This window comes from Dermacentor silvarum, chromosome 6 (genome assembly GCF_013339745.2).
Source record: "Dermacentor silvarum isolate Dsil-2018 chromosome 6, BIME_Dsil_1.4, whole genome shotgun sequence".
Lineage (NCBI taxonomy): Eukaryota > Metazoa > Arthropoda > Arachnida > Ixodida > Ixodidae > Dermacentor > Dermacentor silvarum.
The window spans coordinates 184,628,764-184,648,468 of NC_051159.1; the positions used below are offsets into that span (position 1 = coordinate 184,628,764).

Below are 19,705 nucleotides of genomic sequence, written 5' to 3' on the forward strand. Positions count from 1 at the left end.
AGAACAGACTGAGAATATACAAAGCTTCAGTGAATTTTGTCAAGCTTAGACACTTCATACGACAACTGTCTACAGGACTGCCATACATGAAAGTATCAACCATTTTATGTCTAGCATACTTGGAAAACACCTCAGCAACGTCTTGAAACATGTGCCTGATGTAATACACTGTGAAAAATAATCCAATAAGTGAACCCGCTAAAGGACGACATACAGTCATCAAGAGCAAACACCCAGCTGTCTGCTTACCCGCTCATTTTACTAAAACATTTTGCACTTATGCAAACTTGCAGCACATGGCCAATCAGAAATGTTTAAAGATGTATGCAACACGCTTTAAATAGCTTCATCACTGTTTTTGCTTTAGATACACTATTTTGGCATGCACAATTGCGCAGACAGTACCTGAAGGGGTTAAGAAAGAAATACAAATTAACTGTTAATTAGTGACTTTATAAGGTGTGATCTAATTGTATAATTGAAGTGACACAGCACTGAAAGCATATTCTTTTGCAAGAAAGTCTGCTTACCTTGTGCCATTTTTGAAAAATATAGACTGAAAACCTGAAAAAAGCGCATTGCTACTCCAGTTAACATATTCTTCCATGCTGAAATTTTTGATAGAGTGGAACCATACAGACTAAAACAGCAATGCATGTTGCTGCAGATTCTAAGCACTTATTTCTCGGAACTGGTGCATGGCAGAAAGTTCCTAGCACAAGATTATGCTTTGGGTAATGGATGTCTTCTGTTCTACAATTACAACACGCTTCTAAAGTCACTGTTAAACAGTTACTCAGTGTTATTTTGTTAATTATTAAAGAGGCCCTGAAATACTTTTCTAACTAATCATAGAATGGCTTCACTATTAAAGGCCTCAAGAATGTTGTACTGCAAAATGTTTCAAGTCTAAGCAGAGTTTGACGACGTCTCTCTCCACTAGTGCCCTTGTGCACATAGGAGAGATGGCAAGGGGGCAAGGCCCCGCCCAGTAGTTCAGTTCGGCGAAAGGGCTTGACCTGGCTGCGGTATCTATCCGGCACGCCGCTGCTATCTCTGAGGCCACGTGCAGAAGGCTGTCGTGTGTAGACCGGCAGTGCCAAGATGAAATGCTTGTCTTTTTGAGATCGTAGATATTGTTCACTTATTTAACTCCAAATTAACAATAAAAGTATTACTGAGAACGTTCTCACGAACACAAAATCACCCAATAGCTGTTGGTGGGCAAATGTTTGCGACGTAGCAACATGACGACATGGCAAAGACAAGAGCAAGGGATTTTTTATTGTTTTTGACACAAGGTTATCAATTCCCTGCTGCAATCAGCGCAATAATATTTGGCTCGCATGTCTACACGAGCCTCTTCAACAGATCGGCAACATTTTCTTACCATGTTTAAGAAGCGTTTCAGGGTCCCTTTGACCATATTAGCAATTGTCACACAAAGTCTGATGCCCCCTCATTTCATACAAAATCTGTTTGGTTTCTGTAGGAAAACACCTTGATTTTTGCCACAGGAAGCCTAGCACATGACAAGCTTTTTTGTTATATAATCAATATAGTAGTCATCATAAACGATTTCTTGAAGCACAGCGGCTGTCACACATAAAAAACTGTCAGCCCTTCCACTGGGGTGGAGATGGAAGACCAGCGAAGCTGTACTATGGTGGGAGTTCTGTATTTCCAATTATGACTATTAAGATGTGATGGTGTAATTGGTTATTTGAACTATTAAAGAATGAGAAATATATATGATCTGGTGGTTTTCATTTATTTAGTGACCGCAGGGACCATGGCCTTATGGTCGCTACGGTACACCACCATAGCATGTACGGCAAAGGTTGGCACGTTCTTCATAAACACGTCACCAACGCCACGTGCGAACGCGGGCAAAATGCCGCTGCCGTCAACAACAGTTCTGCGCGTTGCTGGTGCTGCTACATGTCCAAGTTTATACAGCTCGTCATAATTTTGAGAATGACAGCCCATAAACAAATGTCATGAAGCAAAACACCGACAGCGCATGCCGTTTATGTTACATCTTCTCAGACCTAAATATTAAAAGTGCGAAACAAAAAATGCTTGAGCCAATGAGAGATTTTTTTTTCTAAACGCGGACACTACAATTGGAGACTGAGCCCTTAACAGCTTTGCTGTAAAAAAATATAAACAAAGAACCATCAGAAAGAGCTGTTAATAGATAGAGATACATATAAAAGCTGTCCTGTCATTTCATTTATTTCTTATCCCTCTTTGTGTATGTCAGCTGTGGCAATTCAAAAAATCCTTCGTGATGGGACATTGACCAACTAGCCCATCACGCCACCTTGTAGCACCATGATGGTTCCATGACAATTACGGAGTTGGAATCGTGCCAAGTTATTTAAACTCGTTGACAGGAGTGATTTCCGTACCGTTATAGTGTACCTGAAATGTTTAGCACTGTGTTTTCTTGTTAAGCACATACATGAGTTTTCTGTAGATTTGTATGCAAACATATATAACTTGCTACACCAATCCTCAACATTGTTTAAACCGAACTGTAGTGCAAAACACTGGTCTCTCTTGTGAATAACTCTGTATGAAACACAATTGTCGATGAACAAACATACCGACGGAGATAAACCACTGCAAGTATTATTCATGTAAATTAAAAATTTCGGCAGAACTCTTCTCATGGTGACTGTCGATGTTAATGCGAATAGCATTCAAGCAATGTAGCCACACACCGTATTGCCACTACTACAATGCGTCATGTATGAGCCGTGTGCTGGAGCCAGGCTCCTCTCTAGCGCTTTTCTCTGGAAACACTGCTCCATCCAGTGGCGTGCCCGTGAAGTCCGCGCATAGTCCCATTCCTTTTGTGTGGCTTCTGAGATGCACGACATGTCAGTGCGTGCTAACGCTGATAATTATTCTCTCACTGCCCGCAGGCGTGACATGAGTTCGATTCTGCCTAGCAGCAAAAAAAATTTGAAGGATTTATTTTTCCTTGAAGAACGGCGTAAGAGGTCTAGATAGGTAGACTCAAAGTTTCTGAAGACCAAGAATGTTATTCGCATTAGAACAACGGGCCCATAACTGAACCTTGTATCACCCTGACGTCCCACAAGCCTGATAAGCATATAAAGCCAACAGACAATGAAGCCAAGGAAAGCATCGAGGAAATTAAGTGTGGTTGAAATTGGAATGTAGAAAATAATGACGAAAAGGGAAATGAAAGTGGACGAAAAGATAACTTGTCGCCGGCGGGATCCGAATCTGCAACCTCCGCATTACGCGTGCGTTGCACTACCAATTGCGCTACAGCGACAGCCATCAATTCGTCCACTAACTTGGGTACTTATGTTTACTAGATCTAGCCCTAGGTGTGTTAACCAACGCCACTCAGAACCACAGTGGGCGGATGTGGAACATCCTTTTTAGCCCGATGGCGTCACGTAACACGTGATTTTGGGAGAGCAGGCACGTGGCTAATAAAACCTCGCATGCTACCTAATGACATCAAGGCTGCCAGATTCGAGACCCTCGCAATACTGCCCAAGCCTGATAAGAGTTATAAGACCCAAGCCTGATAAGCGTGTTTATCGTTGACAACTATACTTTGACGCTGTGAAGCTAAGTATTTGATAATACATGAGAGGACTGAACTGTTCATATTATGCCAATATAACTTTTCAAGCAGTAAATGATGATAAACCAGGTTGGAGACTTTTTTGAAATGCAGCAAAATTGTGACCATGGAACAGCCATAATTCAATGCACATGCTGATTCATGTGTTAATACCGTAGGTTGAAAAATGCAAGCCACTACGAAAAGTCAAGTTCTAGCAGACATAATAGACCGTATGTGTTCACGTGGTGGATAATGCTACTGAAATGAACATGAATATTTTACTAACAAAAGCGAGTGAAAAGAGGCTATAACTAGAAACTGTTATGCTGTCCCGACTTGTGCACAGGCATGAAATTTGCCAAGTCATCAGGCAAGGTACACCTGGAAATGGAGCGAACACGAGGGGTAAGCAATAAGGGAGGCCAATTGTGAGGTCCAACTGCCTTAGTTGTGTCCAAACCTTTACACACTTTTTTCGATTTTGATCAAATGTAATTCCTCGCATAGGCACAGTGCACATTTTGCCAAACTATAACATCAGGGCATCACTAGGTTAACAACGAGCAAACAACAAACCAGAAATGTTGTGAAAACATTTTTTTTAGAAAAGTTCTCATTGACAACAGCGCCATCATGGTCAAGGGCAGGAACATATGTATGGTCCCTCTCGTTCATTTTGATAGGCTGTGAAATTTTTTTTGGCTGATCTTGAGTCGCAAATGGAAAGAATTAAAAAATAACGATTGGCCTGCTTTACTATGGCCTTCAATTTTGTCGCCATACTGTTTAACACATTTTTCATATGTATGTATTTACCAAATGTAAAGTGTAGTGAGCGACACTGTTATTATTATCATGTGGACAGGAAACATTTGAAGTGCAATTCCAATGTATATATACTGTGATGTTCTGCTTGGTAAGATGTCAAATGATGTTATATTGCGTTATCAGGAAAACATGGCTAGTATTTTGCTTTTTTGCAAAGTTTCAGAGGCTTTCATGAGGTGCTTTTAATTTATAGCCTCCGCCCCTAGCAGGCTCAGTATATAGACTGCCTGCTGAAATAAAAACAAGAAAAATATGCTGTGTTTAATTCACAGGAAAGCAAAGTGAGCAGTGAACATGACGCCGCTTTATTGTTCTTTGCTGGCATAGGCTAGTGACAGCTTGAGTCTCCTCAGCATTGCCAGAAGTGCTGAAGAAAGGCATACATATGTGGGAGTCTATTAAAACCTAGACCTCAAGCCGTCCATGGCCACTACAAAGGAACTAGTGAAATATTAAAAGGCATGCCACTTTATTAAAGGACACACTTACTCTTCTGTCTGGAAGAGACTGGAAACTCTTGACAAGCACAAGCTTCACCAAATTAGGATCTGAGACAATCAGTGTTGGCTTAGGTCCCTCAAAGGCACTGTGATCAATGAGAAGAATTGAATGAGGTTATTACGTACTGCTATGCACACTTTTGTTATATACCTACCCAAAAATCTTTCCATATTTCTTCTGCTTATCCATGTCAATTTCGTGAATTGGCTGGAAAAGCCCAAAGGAATGTTTCAGTAACGGTGAAGAGTTGCTGTTCTCTTTATAGCATTATTCTCACATAAGTGTTTTGAAACCACAGTAGGTCGCATATCTCAACATCATATCAATCTCTTGAGATCATTTACTTCCACCTTTTCTCCATATTAAGCACAAGTCAAACAAGTGTGCTACCTCCAATTTGAACACATTTCACAATACCCTGCTGACAAATCCATTCTAATCTACACATATGTTTGAGCTTTGACATTCTATGCAATGTTCCAGAGAGAAAACACGGACAATCTGTTAATGAGAAGCATTTGTGGGCCTTGAGCTTCTTCGTACGGCGAACCGAGTGGTATGGTCGAATTCCAATCAGGTAGTGGTGAGGCAGCACTGCCCTGCTATTCGTAATGAAATAAATCGCAGGGTATACCTTTGCATATAACGTTGGCTCATATGTGTCTTTTAAAGACAGCACCTATGAATACCCCCGCAAAATATGCTTCTTTTCTATCTAAATGTGCAAAACACATCGCGAATAAGCATTATCAACAAAAAGAAAAAATATTTTGCGGAAGACTTTTTCAGCAAACCCCCAGGCAGAATGCCACCAAGCCACCTACACCTTTGTTTGGAATTTGTGCAGACAGCTCTTGTTCTATGTGAACCATAGGTGTACATTTCAATTGCTTTACATCATGTGTGCGACACCACTGCATCTGGCATCGGTATGTCTTGTCTGACCGTGCTTCCACAAGAATGCGAGTCGCAAGCCAAACTTCTACCTCTTGCTACGCTCCTGCTCTAAAACAACAAATTATGCTTGCTGCCTGTCATTGTGTGTTGGGTGAAGACATTTAGCCTGAAACTTCGTACTCAATACTGAAAGTCAGCAAGCGAAACATCTTTTTCTGGTATGTTGCCTGTAGAAAACATTCGTCAACAGAGGGTTAATGGAATAGTGCATGATATTCAGTGGCTTCCTTAATTTTCTTGTATATCTTATATTTGGGCTACCCCATTCTTGGGCAACTGGATGTGGGCCCATTTTTGGCCAATCCTCCAGAATGGGTATGTGCCACTGTGACACAAAGGGTACAGAATGCCTAAGTATATGCAGATGTATGTGGCATACACCATTCTTCTCCCGACAAGCACCATAGCTAGCCTTTGTCCTCGTCCTATCGCTGCATCAATGTCCTCATGCTGTGCATGCACCTGATATATTAGTGTTTGCATTTTGGCCGAGCTTGTGAACGGTGTACTGCGCGGCGTAGCTAGGAACTTTTATCTGAGGGGGAAGGGGGTGGGCAAGTGGCATGCTGGTACACAGAAATTTTGGAAGGAGTGGGGGGCAGGCATGTAACCCCCCCCAGATACGCCCTTGATACTGCATAAACATTGCATGAGACGAAAGCTTTGTCCTGTGTGGATCAGCACCATAATGTTTCTTCGCTGAAGTACAGGAATTCGTCCTGCCAACACTGTCAAATCATCTCTGCCTTGCTGCTGTCACGCACCTGCTCGTTTCGCAGTTATACTCATGTCACACCACAACTGCCAGCTTCATACAGACATGTTCACCCATTCCGGGGTAACGCTTTGCAGAAACAAAACGATGCTTGATAACCAACTAAATGCAAAATGCTTTGCATTACATTGATTTCCGCAGTGTGTGAGATCTGCAAAATTTTTTGCTTTAGTTAACTACAAGAGAGGTGCATGCATTTTAACTTTTATTTCAATCAATAAATTGTTATTGTTTCATATACATATATATATATATATAATATTATATTTTCATCCAGGCAGGACCCCAGAACCCCTTCAAGGTTTGTAGCAGGGGTCTTTTTGTTAACATAAAATAAATACAGAAAAGACAATAACATTTGTTACAAATATATGCAAAACATTTTCTTTTCTTTTTTTTTTCGTTAACATAGGCATTACCTTTATAAGCCAAATAGATGTTAAATATAGTTAAAAATTGTTGAATATTTTTTCCACTTAATGAGCATACTGGAGGCCATCTGACACTAAGAATTTTGGGCGGAATGCATGCTTATGTAACAACAACAAGGTACTGCAAGCCACATGCTTATGCAAATACCAGATATATCCACAAAAACTGCCACGAGATCCCGAAGGCAATGATTTAATTACAAGGGGGTGTATTATGATTGCGGGAAATAGTGTTCCTGAAAAGAGTTTCAAACTTTCAATAACTATAGCAAGAAAAGCATGCGGTGCTCAGTTGTCTTAGCGCTCGTACGGCATGAGCATTGGGTAGCTTGGTACTGTAAAAGTTGAGAAACTTGTTTGAACCAACCTTTTCGAGCAACCTTGCTATGGGATGCCAGAAAAGTTGGAGCTCTTCGTGAACAACATTTTGTTTTTTCCAGTAATCTTTATATCTGTATAGGTGTTTACTGAAACCGAGAAAAGAGAAAGATGACATAACGTCCCCAATAGAGCACGTTTCTACACTTTCCGCGTCTCTATTCCGATGCAACGACACGCTTAGCAACAAGAACGTGACTCACATGTAAATAACAGTGACTAAGAACACAACAGAGAACACTCCTTCTCGAAATCCAAGGTGGTCAGTGATCGCTGAAAGGATCATCCTGTCGTTGACAAAAACGTCCTCGGCTAGAAACCGTTCAATCGACTGAGGAAGTGAGGAAGCATCGCCCAAGGCCAGTGAAATTTACGTCGCCCGAATGACGTTGAACAAGGTCATTCCCGCTCATGACGCCAGAAATTCCGGTAACGGCCCGAAGTCGTAAAGAAGTAACCACTTTTTTTTTTTTCTTTTTTTCGTTTCAGCATGGCAGCTGACAGCCTTGACGACACACTTTGAAAAGCGCGGCATATGCATTCTTGGAGGTCATAGCACGGCTACGGTAGCACGGCCTGGCACGACCTTCTGGATCACCGCGCGCGCCATTTTTTACAATCAAAGAGGGCAAAAAGACCGTCTCGTGTGTGGGACATGTGTGGGGCCAACGTTACACCGTGCTAGTAATCTAGTAACGGTGGTGTGGGGCTAACGTGAAATCGAACGTGAGTGCTTCAATAAAAAAATTAAAAAAAAAACATCTCAATTTAAAATGCGAATCTTAAAGGCTATGCTTTTGCTGGTTAAATGCGGCAGAAGCGATTTTGGTAGTCAGATAAACGTCATAGACGTCGAGTTTTGTGCACTAGCAGCGCTGAAAACGACTTGTTTCAGCGATCACTGTACTGGTTTCGCTGGTTCTAGTAGTAATGTTAGCTCTAGTAACGATGCTCAGATGAGTGTCAGGTCTGAGCATGGTGGTTAGAGCCAGTTAGAGCAGTGAGAAAAAAAAAAAATAAAAGGCGAAACCTGCTTGCAAAAATTAATCTCGAAGGCTACGCTTTTGCGAGCCGGAAACTCGCCTGAAAACTGCCATAGAGTTACCCATATTAACTCTATGGAGTTACCCTAACCCACCATACTTGAGTTAGCAAGCGCTTCCTGCAAGCCTAATATTCACACGTCACCTTCATAAAGCCATCACGTATTCGTTTTTTATGACACAGCATAAGGCAACATCTCTCAAAAATAATTGCGCAGGCCGCATTGACAAGTTACAAGATGGCGGCGCCCTAGCGGTCCCCTCCTTTTCGGCCCAGCTTTGCCTCTAGAGTCAGTTATATTAACTCTATGCTCTATGCTTGCGGCTCCCGTAAACTGCTGAGTTTCCTCTAGTGGTGTCTGCTCGTCTGCAGCGTGGCTTTTGTTTAGGTGCTTGTAGCTGTTGTTGAACCGTACAGCCTTGAGGGGCCTTGAGCTTCAACAGCTGCATTGCAAGTGGCTGCAATCAACCCTGTAATAGTAGTCGTAGCGTTTATTTCTTAGTAGCGCTTAATCAATCTGTGACAAACTTCCCTTGTGGGTAGTCCACTTGTGACTATTATAGGCCGGCGAGATGTCGAGGACTCGCCTCGCGGTAAGCTTGCACAGTTCCTCTTCTAATTTTGAAGCATTGGTTAGCGACTTCACTTTACATGACGTGAAGTGGAGAGCGCTCGCTGCCAGTACGAAAATTTGGCGTCCTTGCTTTATTACTTTTTTTTTTTTTTTTTAAATCCTACCGACCGAGTCCTAGGCGCAGCTGGGCCCGTACGCCGTTTCATGTCTTTCTAACTGATTGCATCTTGCCGTGTCTGTGTTCTGGCTTGTAGCTTCATATTGATGTAGTGACCTCCCGCATGACGTACTAGCTCGCATCTTCAGATCGTTCAACTATGCCAATGTTTAAAGCTAAGCTTTCTTTGCCTCTTCCCCCACCTTATGGGTTGCTGTTTTCCCTAGTACACATGACCAGTACGCACTACCATAGAAGGAAAAAAAAAAAAAAAAAAAAAAAAAAACCCTACTACACTATATGCGCAACTTTCACTGGCTAGTTCGCTCGCTATAAATGAGATGGCGCTTCCGCCGCGCCCAGCCATTTCTTGCCTCAAGACTCGCCGCGTTGCGATAGGGCTGGAAGGCGAAAACGCCGCTGTACTTAGATTTAGGTGCACGCTAAAGGACACCAGAAATGAATCCGGAATCCTTCCCCTACGGAGTCTTTCACTCTACGGCGTCTCTCATTTCCCAATGTACAGTTCCAGGGTGCTAAACCCCATATTTTTGAACATCTGCTAAATATGTTGTATGTGTACATACTTGAGTAAGTGTTTCCTCGTGAGTAGACTGACAGCTGTGTCATTGTGACATGACCTCTGAACTAAAAGCTGATCAGCTTGCATGGAGATCGAATCATCTAAAGAACATGTACGATTTATTAATAACATTTTGCTAACTCTGCTTTACTGTAGCTTCTGTACTTCTAGGTTTTCTTCGCCCATGTTTTTCTGTACCATAACCACGGAATGAATTAAATGTCGAACCACCATCTAAGTCATATTGTTTTGCTGTAGCGGAATGATTTCGCAGTTATTTTTGATGAAAGGTAAAGTTCCCAGAAAATCATTATGGCCAGATAGCACCACAAGCTTAATTATAGTAGACACTCACTCACGCTCGTAATTATTTTTCTGGTCTCTACTAACATCCAGCACCATTCACTGAACCTCACTTAGACTTGCAGCCACGTATTAGAAAGGAGTGTACTCATTTGCAAGTATGCTGACCAATGAGTGGTTTACATATTTTAGGCAGGAATGTTCGAAGCTGAACATTTCATCATAGGCTGCAATGTAAATTAGTGACAATCAATATTATATCTTTTTGTAAGCTTCTAAACTACAATACATAAAGGTTTTAAGGTCGGAGTACGACATTAAGAAATCTACCACAGTTGGCAGATTTACAAGTGATTAGGTGGAAGAAAGTAATGTAATGACATCGCATCAAAATAATGTTATTGTACCAAAAACATGACAACCTATGGCATCAAAGCCATTGGCAATAAATAAAGGAAAAACGAAGAGCAAATGATATTGATTTAATACAGAAGCACAATGTATGTACCACTGTGCCTTGGAAAAAAATTTCTAGCCCTGCCTTCTAGGACATGCACCGTACGGTGGCGCTCACAGCTTTTGGACAAGGCGCCTTTTAAGGAGCTCAGAAAGGTGGATGTGCGACATTTACATGTCCTCGGAAGCTTTGGTCAAAGTTTTGTGTCCTTCATCCACCCATTTTATTTATAATTTATGTGAATGACTTGGTCGATGTTGTGCCCAGGATGTAGCATTCGATTATTTGCGGATGATTGTATTTTGTTCAAAAAAATATCCTCCACAGCTGATCAGAATGTATTAGAGACAGCTCTTATGTCTATCGATGATTGTTGTAAGTGTAATATGGTGCTGAATTCTGTTCTGTTACGCATTACGAGGAAGGAACATCCCGCCACTTCTCCCTACATCCTTCGTGATAGTCCATTGGTACAAGTAGATAAATATTTAAGCATTACTCTCAGTAGCAACCTTACTTGGACACCGCACATAACAGATATTTGCACTGAAGCGCTTCGCAAATTATGGTTTTTAAAAAGGAAGTTAAAAGATGATCCCCCTAGTATGAATCTTTTGGCTTACAAAACTTTCATTCTGTCTGAACTACTATGTGCTGCAGTCATACGGGACCCTTTTGCAAGAAAGGATATTATCCTTCTTGAAAAGGTACAACGTCAGATTTACTTTTAACAAGTATCAAAGACTCGACTCACCTAGTACATTAATGCAATTACATAACATTCCTTTGTTAGAAACAAGAAGAAAGGTGAGTCGTTTAAAATTTTTTTACAAAATTATCTCGGGAACTAAATGTACATGTTGTGTCCAACCACCCACTGCTAGAATAACCCGTCGTAAACGTAATCAATCATTAGCACCCATATTTGCACGAACTAATGCTTACAAACACAGTTATTTTCCCAGAACAGTTAAAGATTGGAACTCACTGCCGCAGGAGATTTTCGCAGCTGAGAATTTTGCTACAACACTGGAAAATTATCTCTTTGGTGTTTAGTGTTCAAATGTATTGTACTCGTATTGCTGTTGTTTCACAGACATGCTGTTTCATTTAGCGTACTGATGAGTGTTTAATGCAACGAATTCATGCTTTCTTGTTGTTGCTGTTACAATTTACTTGATGTTTCTTTTGCCCCTCCTGCTTGGACCAAAATGTTGGTCTGCAGTATGTTTAAATAAAATAAATAAATAAATAAAATACAGTTGGACAACAGTTTCTCAAACAGCGGCATGCTTCACCGCATAGGCATAATGTGCTGCTACCATAAACAGAGGCAGTCTGAGGCAAGCAATGGAAATGTCACCACATGAACAAACATGGTGGCGCCCGCAGAGAATGCGGTGAAAAGCATGTATAGGTGGCACAAATTTACATCCAGCATGACGGATGCTGTGATCACTGCTGCGAAAACATGCATGTTTCAAGAAAGTTCTTTGCGCGGCAGTTCTCTTCAGGTGTATTTTATTGCATAAGCAGGGAAAATATAAGATTTTCTAAAGCTGGAGAAATCTTGGATACATAAATGCACCTGCTTTAAGCACTTAAATGCAGAAAATTGTAAAGACTAAAAATGCAGAAGTCTGTCACTTTGCCTGCGCGAGTTAAGGCACTGATGGGTGTTTGTCTTAAAGCAATGTGATCATGCATACGACCCAGTAAAGTGAGTTTGTGGCATAAAAGGCATAGTTTCTAGAAAGTGGCAGAGCAGATGTTATTTATGTGCAAGTTCCATGATAAGTTACTCGTTACTGTTAGACCTAAATATTTATAGCAAGCTACTTTTAGTGAAGGTGCTGCAGCCAAATTGTAAGTGTAGTCTAAGGGGACTTTTTTGCACGTTATGGGGAGATAGACACATTTAGTTGCATTAAGAAGCCTAAGTTAGAATTAAGGTCACACTGGTAACTAATGCAGGTAACTACTCTAAACAAAACACAATCGTCAGCAAATCTACGAATTTGTACTGGGGTGTTAACCACATTGACAATATCATTTACTATGTATAGCAAAAAAAAGTAAAGGGCCGAGGACGCTCCCCTGCGGAACTGCAGAAGTTACCGGAAGGGAGCCAGAGTGTTGTTCTCCCACCTGAACGTATTGATTGTGGTTGTTTAGATAAGCTGAACTCCAGGAAATAAATAATTCTGGTATGCCAATTAATCAAAGCGTTTTAATTAGTTTATCGTGGGGGAAGTGTATCGAATGCTTTACTGTAATCTAAGAATATTACTTCAATTTGACTGTTAGTATCAAGACAAGCTGCAAAGATGTGAACTATAGTAACCAATTGTGTTGTATTAGAAAACCCTTTTCGAAATTCATGTACATGATTTGTTAAAACTGAGTTTTCTAAGAATTCGTTTAATTTGATGATGTCCGGATGATGAATCTGATATGTGCAACTGCTAAAAATTATCTCCTCCCACCTTTTTCCTACACGTTTCGTCTTGGTTGACAGTATTATATAGTATATAGGATTTGTGAGACAAAACATGGGTTAGTGAGTGCCATATACTGCATGCAGCACAAGTTGAGATCCATGGCTGCCATTGTGGGCGGGGCATCCCTGAGCTTTGTGGGCGTGGCAACCATGTACGGCCAGGCTGACTTCTACAGCCGCTTCCTGATGCCCGCCGTGCATGCTGTGCTGGACCCAGAGCGTGCACACCTGCTGGGCGTCCAGGTGGCGCGGCTGCAGCTACTGCGTCCCCAGAGGGAGCCCGACCCTGATGTTTTGGTGAGCACTCTTCATTGCCGGTAAAGGTTCTAGATTCGTCGTATAGTGGAAGCTTATCTTCTCTCAGGCATACAAATAATTAATGGCATTCTCCTATAAAACTACTGTTTTTATATGTTGAGACGTCACATACTGCTTTTTATCGTGCTATAGGAACAACAGGTATGTACTACATGACTCTTCTTGATAAACTGCTGGCTTGTTCACGCTGTTTTTTACACTGAGGTAGCATTTTGAAGTGAGTGTAGTTGAATACTACATTTGAGGGCATTACCTAGCAGTTTCGGTCACAATAAATCTGAAATGGGTGTTAACGGCAGCATTGCCTCAAATGTTTTCTATTCCGCTGCAACAGAATGATGGTGCCATCTGTCATAGCTACGATGAAAATGCAGTGTTCACCACAGCTGTGACATATGGCAGATTGTTAAGTAGCATTGCCATTGTGGACAAAACTGATAATTAATGAATTAATGCTTGCTAACGTGATAGTGAACTAAAATTTTAGTTCGAACAAGCTTACAGTTTAGTACAGTCATGTATACTTGGTGCTTCTATTTATGTAACACTCGGTACACACGCATGCACCTGCAAACACACATACTTGTTAGTACTTTTCATTTTAAGGCGAAAGCCTTAAGTGGCTCATACCCCCGATGGCCCTGAAAAAAATGCATTGTCCACTCCAGTGGTTAAAAAAAAATGCGTCGTCCGTTCTAATGTTACAAAAATTGTCATCATCAGCAATGGCTTATCCCTCTCGTAATGCAGAGGCTACAAGCACTCAGCAAACTGAAGCGAACAGTGTATACATTAATTGGAATCATGCATACAACGTACAGAAATGCGGCATCTAGTCGAATGGTACAAAAACCAAAAACAAAAAAAAACATGCGACCTTCTCAGTGGCTCATACCCCTGAAAGCAAGCAAAAAACTCAACGGCTCACATCCCCGTAAGGCTAAGGCTACAAGCGCTCAGCAAAGTGAAGTGAACAGTGCATACTTTCATTGAAATCGCCCGTACAACACACAGAACAGCACAAGTTCCAATCTCCTGCTGAGAGGATGCCACTTAAAGTTGAAAAGAAACGTTGTTGGTGCGAGGTCTGACCCCGCTATATAAGCGCGCAAAGGCCATAGCTAAGCATTGAAAACGAGCCGAAGAATCCGAACTGCGAAAGCAGCTACGCGACGATGCGAGATGGTGCATTACCAAATGTGCAGCAGGCTTTCGACTTCACGCGTTACAGGAGCTAACATGCTGCCGAATTTTTTTGTTCCTCCATTGCTTGAAACTTATGGGTATGCTTGCTATGCATAAATTCCTGTGCACTCTGTCTTGTGTACAGGCCCCCAAGCACCCTCAAACTGCCTCTAGCCACCTTTCACCTGGGTGTCCTTCAGCTATCTTGTTGGAAATAAAATTCATTTCAACCAGTTTAGATTTTGGGTAGCACAAAGAGATTTACATGACTGCACCTTCCCCCAACAGGTGACAGTTGCAGGTGTCACAAATGAACATGCTAGTCAGACTACTGTATAGCCACACTGTGCTGCTAAAAGTGTAGTGCTTATAATACCCAGGAATCATTTAATGTAAAAAGCCTGCCTAGGAATTCCACATGGACTCACGCCACCAAACATTCAGCACAGCGTTGGATGTAGCTTGCACGAGCCTGTTGTTTCCTGCTTTCTTTGCATGCATTTTTCTTTTATTTTATTTCTCTCTCCCCTTTTTCCTTCCCCCAGTGTAGGGTAGCCAACCGGGCTCAGTCCTGGTTAACCTCCCTGCCTTTCATTAAATAATTTTCTCTCTCTCTCTCTTCTTTTATTTGAAACTTTGCCCTGTGGTATAAAATATTTGGCGCATGCATGTTATATATCATGTATAGTTGGCTATGTGCGATTAAATCTAACAAGGATCTAAGGTGCCGACTATAGATCCACAGATGGTAGTCAGGTGGACAACTTTGGTACAGCCCCAATTTTTACGGGTAGTGGCACCTTGATGATTGCAGTCCGGGACAATTCCACAAAAGGTGTGGTAGATCTGCAAGGGCAGCTGGGTGAGGGCAGAAGGAACAGGTCGTGCCGAAGGCAGGCCTACAGTCCGGAGACCATAGACAGGTTGCAGCTGGTGTCAACGCTTTGCATGCATGTAAACACCACTTTGTGACACTACTTGCCAGCTATCATAAAAGATTTTATATGTCACAGGCCTTCATTCACACATGTTGGTAGTTGCCAATTTTTTAAGCCAGCCACTTGCATGGTGTTTAATACAATGTTAATAATTGTTTTAACTCTTTTTTACCATGAATGTTCACGAATGCCAAAGAGGTCCGTGTGTACATAAGAACTGAGCAACACAGGTAGCTCATCTGTCAAGTTTTGTGTTGGCTGAATCTGTGCATAAAGCCATTTTGTCTTTTGCTGCTTTTGTGATGAAGTGTTCCTTTTTTTTGTATGTAAGAATTAGAGTTTGAAAAACAAAGGAATGTTGTGGTTTGATTGCATAGAAAAAATTGTTTTGTCTCCACAGAAAAATCTAATCTCCCCGCAGGGGCGTCTGCGCAAGCAGGCGTTTGGTGAATTGCGCCACCACGTACCTGAGCACGCGGGGGTTGGACCCTCCCACGTGTAGCCGTGAATGGCTTAGCCGTGTCTGGGAAAAAGGGGATCCTGGAGGTTGAGCTAATGCCGGGTGTTTGGACCTTTAAGGCCCCCCGACGGAGGCAACACACCTCTTTGGCCTCTGCTTAACATAGACGGCAACCCCGGACTGACCCACCCAGGGGAAATCGGTGGTTGCCTTTTCCTGTCCCCCTCTCCGATATTTTTTATTCTCTATTTTTCTGTCTTCACTGTCCTGTCACCTCTTCTCTTCTGTAACTTCCTCACTTTTCATAGGCGGCTTGGGTTAACCTTGTGTAGGTCCCTCTCTTGGGTTTATATATAAGGTTATAGCGGCAATGTACGGCTGGTGGATGCATCCTTACACGTTAAGTGCTGCAGCGTCCCCTTGTTGGACTCTGTGGTGGGTGGCTGCCATTGCTGCCGAAGCACACCAAATTGTTATGGGAACGCCTGCTTTTCCTCGGCTTCTTGATCGTCTTCCTCAGAAGAGGGGACGCACCGATGAGATTTTGAATTTGTTCACCCGACCTAAAGACATTTTCCCACGATATCAAGTAGTACATAGGGAAAGAACTGAAAAACTAGCGAGACCCATATCCCCATTTGTAGTTGCGAAAACCTTGACCAACAGGCTAGGCCCTGGCTACAAAGTCACCAAAATTCCAAGCGGGGACCTTCTGCTTGAGCTACGCGATAAGGAGCAACACAACAGACTCGGCAAGCTTGTTACTTTTGGTGATGTCCCAGTTACCGTTTCACCGCATCGCTCCATGAACACAGTACGGGGTAAAGTAGTATCTGAAGCAGACCTCATCGACCTATTTGAAACCGAGTTGTTGGAAGGATGGAAGGAGCAAAACGTCACGAATGTGTAGCGCATCGTTATGAGACAGGACAACAAAGAAATTCCCACGAAACACCTGATACTTACCTTCGAACTGAGCGTTTTGCCACAAAGCATTGAAACAGGCTACACAAAGATAGCCATAAGACCGTACATCCCAAATCCCAGGCGATGCTACCAATGCCAAAGATTTGGCCATGGCTTGCAGAGCTGCCGTGGTCCACTTACCTGTGCTAAGTGTGGAATACAAGGTCATGCCTCAGACAGCTGTGAGGCCACACCTCACTGCGTTAATTGCAATGGTGACCATTCAGCATATTCCCGGTCCTGTCCAAGCTGGAAAAAAGAAAAAGAAATTCTAACACTGAAAGTCCGTGAAAACATACCGTTCAGGGAAGCACGCAAAAGGTGCTCACCATTCCACACAACCACTTATGCAGGTGCGGCGCGTCAAGGGGCAGCGTCGCAGCGGCTACTGCCACCTGCTCAGCCCGTGCACAGCGAGCTGTCGCTTGTGGCTCCTGCCCCCAGGGTGGAAGGAGCCAAGTCTACTCCACCCAACCAGCAAACAGGGCTGGTTACTCTAGGGTTGCCAGCACCACAACAGTCCTCGGTGGCAGCCTGCGCTACGCGTAGCGACCCCGCATGCCGGCCAGCAGCTCCCACGGTGGGTGCAGTCAAGGCTGCCTCACCCTCACCGGCCCCTGCTGGCACTGGCAGCAGCCGGCGCAGCTCAGGCCCAAAGGCAGCCCCATCAACCTTCGAGCTGGTGGGCGCAAATGTCTTGTCCTTCGCGGCGAGACTCTCTCGTGAAACTTCTCGCTCGCAAGAGCGCGTGTCCGACGCCTCACAAGAGGCAATGGACGCTACACCCATCCCGACGGCGCACCAAGCGCCTAAGGAGCGGCGAGGCTCCCTCGACCGCTTCAGAAAGGACAAATCTCGAGTTACGGGGCCTGGAAAGGGCTCTGTAATCTAAAGCAATACAGTAAAAGCTCGATGATACAAATCTCACGGGGTCACGAAAAATATTCGTATTAGCCGAAATTCGTATCATCGAAACACAATTAAAACTACTGTCGAATCTCGATAATTCGAACTTGAAGGGGCCCGAATATTTGTTCGAATTAAAAGGACGTATTTTTGAAGTATTCGTGCACCACAGCACGATGCACGAACGGTGCGAGTCGTGAAATATTGCGGCGCGCAAGCGCATAGCAAGCGCGGGCCACGAAACTGCCCACGCCGGCTAACGGTCGCTTCCCGATAACTACAGAAAACGAAGCTTCAGGGAGCGAGCGGACGGCGCCGGCACACGGGTGCGCGCGGAGACCGTCGAAGGTGAGGGAGGAGGGCGGCAGGGAAGCGGATTTGGCCGCGTGAACTCCGCCGCTTCGGTGGCTCCCCTCGCCCTCCCTCTCAACTCCCTCGTAGCTCTCTCACCTTCGACTCCGTGCGCACATCTCCGTGCGCGCCCGCCGCCGTGCTGGCGCCAGCTTATTTTAGCCGCCCCCTGAAGTTTCGTTTTCTGCCGTTATCGGGAAGCGAGCGTTTGTGGGCGTGGCAGTTTCGTTGGCCCGACTGTGCCTCCGCCGCTGCTTCCCTCTGCGCTGCTGCCGCAGCGTGCAAGGTCAACATGTGACTAGAAAATAGAGGAGAAGGGTTCACTGCCATTTTATCCGCGTGGCTGAGACGTCGGCACTAGTGTGTGCTAGAATACGGTTGTCTAGAACACTCTAGTCGGCACGTACACGCTTGTTCCGGCGCGATGCAGAAATGGCGACCTTGCAATTTGAGAGAGAAGGAAATTTCCACCGCGGGTTCTTTTTTCTTTTTTTTTCCCCGTTCCTTCGCGCGCGGCATTGAGGGGTCTCTCCTGAGCTTTTGCTCTATGGCGGTGTCGGAGCAATGCCGGTCGGAGGCGCCGCCGCCGCGAGCATTGTCGGTGCGCGGTATGTTCGAAATAAGCGTGTTCGAATTCGCTTGCTTCGCGTTGACGTTGAACGAAAGCACGTTTTTCATGATAGTCTCGCTGTGCAACAATTGTGCTCAGTGTTGACGTTGCGGAGTTGGCTCCTTAGCCAACTCCGTCCGCTTCCTCTTGGGATCCTCATCGACCTTTCGAAGAATGTCTAATTTCTCTTTAAAGGAGAGTGCTTTCCGCTTGCGAGACATAGCTCGCTGCGACTAGGCAAAATGGCGCAAACACGAAGAACGCTGCCCGAAGCGCAGCAGCCACTCCATCTGACGGCTCGCAGAAAAGGAGGAAAAGTACAAAAGCACCAAAAGCGCCACCGCTTCAAACTCTTCGCGCCCAGTCGCGGAGTCTGCGCTGTCCGGCGCCGTGCCTCCGCACCAAAAGAGGAGAGAAAGCGCGTGACTGCGCGCTGTTCTCTTTTGCGGCCGTCGGTGGGGCGGCGTTTATTCGTATCAACCGACGTAGGCTGAAAATCGATTCGTAACAACCGTTCTCTAGTACGTTGCAAAGTAATGGGGCTCGGCTGGGACCACAGCAAAATTTGTATCATCCGGAAATTCGTATTAGCCGTGATCGTATCATCGAGCTTTTACTGTACTTCCTTATTTAGTACACACAGCACCAATTTACTTTCATTATGGATACACAAATCTTACAATGGAACGTCAGAGACCTTCTTAGGAACCTCGATGATGTGCAAGAACTTCTCCACGAACACAATCCAAAAGTGCTGTGTGTACAGGAAACTCATTTAAAATCGACACATACAAACTTTCTCCGACAGTATGTTACGTTTCGTGAAGATCGTGATGATGCTCTCGCATCATCATGCGGTGTTGCCAT

The 19,705-nt window shown here is 43.8% G+C and overlaps 2 protein-coding genes across 9 annotated transcripts in view; one reads left to right on the forward strand and one right to left on the reverse strand.

Moving 5' to 3' along the window:
* The window catches only part of LOC119456533 (cytochrome P450 3A8), a 35,695-nt gene extending 27,620 nt beyond the window's left edge, over window positions 1-8,075 (reverse strand). For 3 of the 4 annotated variants that reach the window (XM_049669944.1, XM_037718365.2, XM_049669945.1), the window contains exons 1-4: window positions 7,690-8,075; window positions 7,476-7,575; window positions 5,100-5,152; window positions 4,934-5,030 (exon numbers count right to left, since the gene is read on the reverse strand). In XM_049669944.1, the coding sequence (XP_049525901.1) occupies window positions 4,934-5,030; window positions 5,100-5,152; window positions 7,476-7,575; window positions 7,690-7,772 (333 nt within the window). In that variant the 5' untranslated portion in view covers window positions 7,773-8,075. The remainder of the gene's footprint in view (window positions 1-4,933; window positions 5,031-5,099; window positions 5,153-7,475; window positions 7,576-7,689) is intronic. The other variant, XM_049669946.1, reaches the window with a different exon arrangement.
* A 722-nt stretch (window positions 8,076-8,797) lies between these two features.
* LOC119456535 (dihydroorotate dehydrogenase (quinone), mitochondrial) overlaps window positions 8,798-19,705 on the forward strand; it is a 45,813-nt gene continuing 34,905 nt past the window's right edge. Inside the window, exons 1-2 of one of the 5 annotated variants that reach the window (XM_049669951.1) lie at window positions 8,798-9,123; window positions 13,189-13,401. In XM_049669951.1, coding sequence (XP_049525908.1) covers window positions 9,103-9,123; window positions 13,189-13,401 — 234 coding nt within the window. In that variant the 5' untranslated portion in view covers window positions 8,798-9,102. Of the gene's footprint in view, window positions 9,124-9,557; window positions 9,782-13,188; window positions 13,402-19,705 lie in introns of those variants that run through there. The other 4 variants (XM_049669952.1, XM_049669954.1, XM_037718367.2 and 1 more) reach the window with 4 other exon arrangements.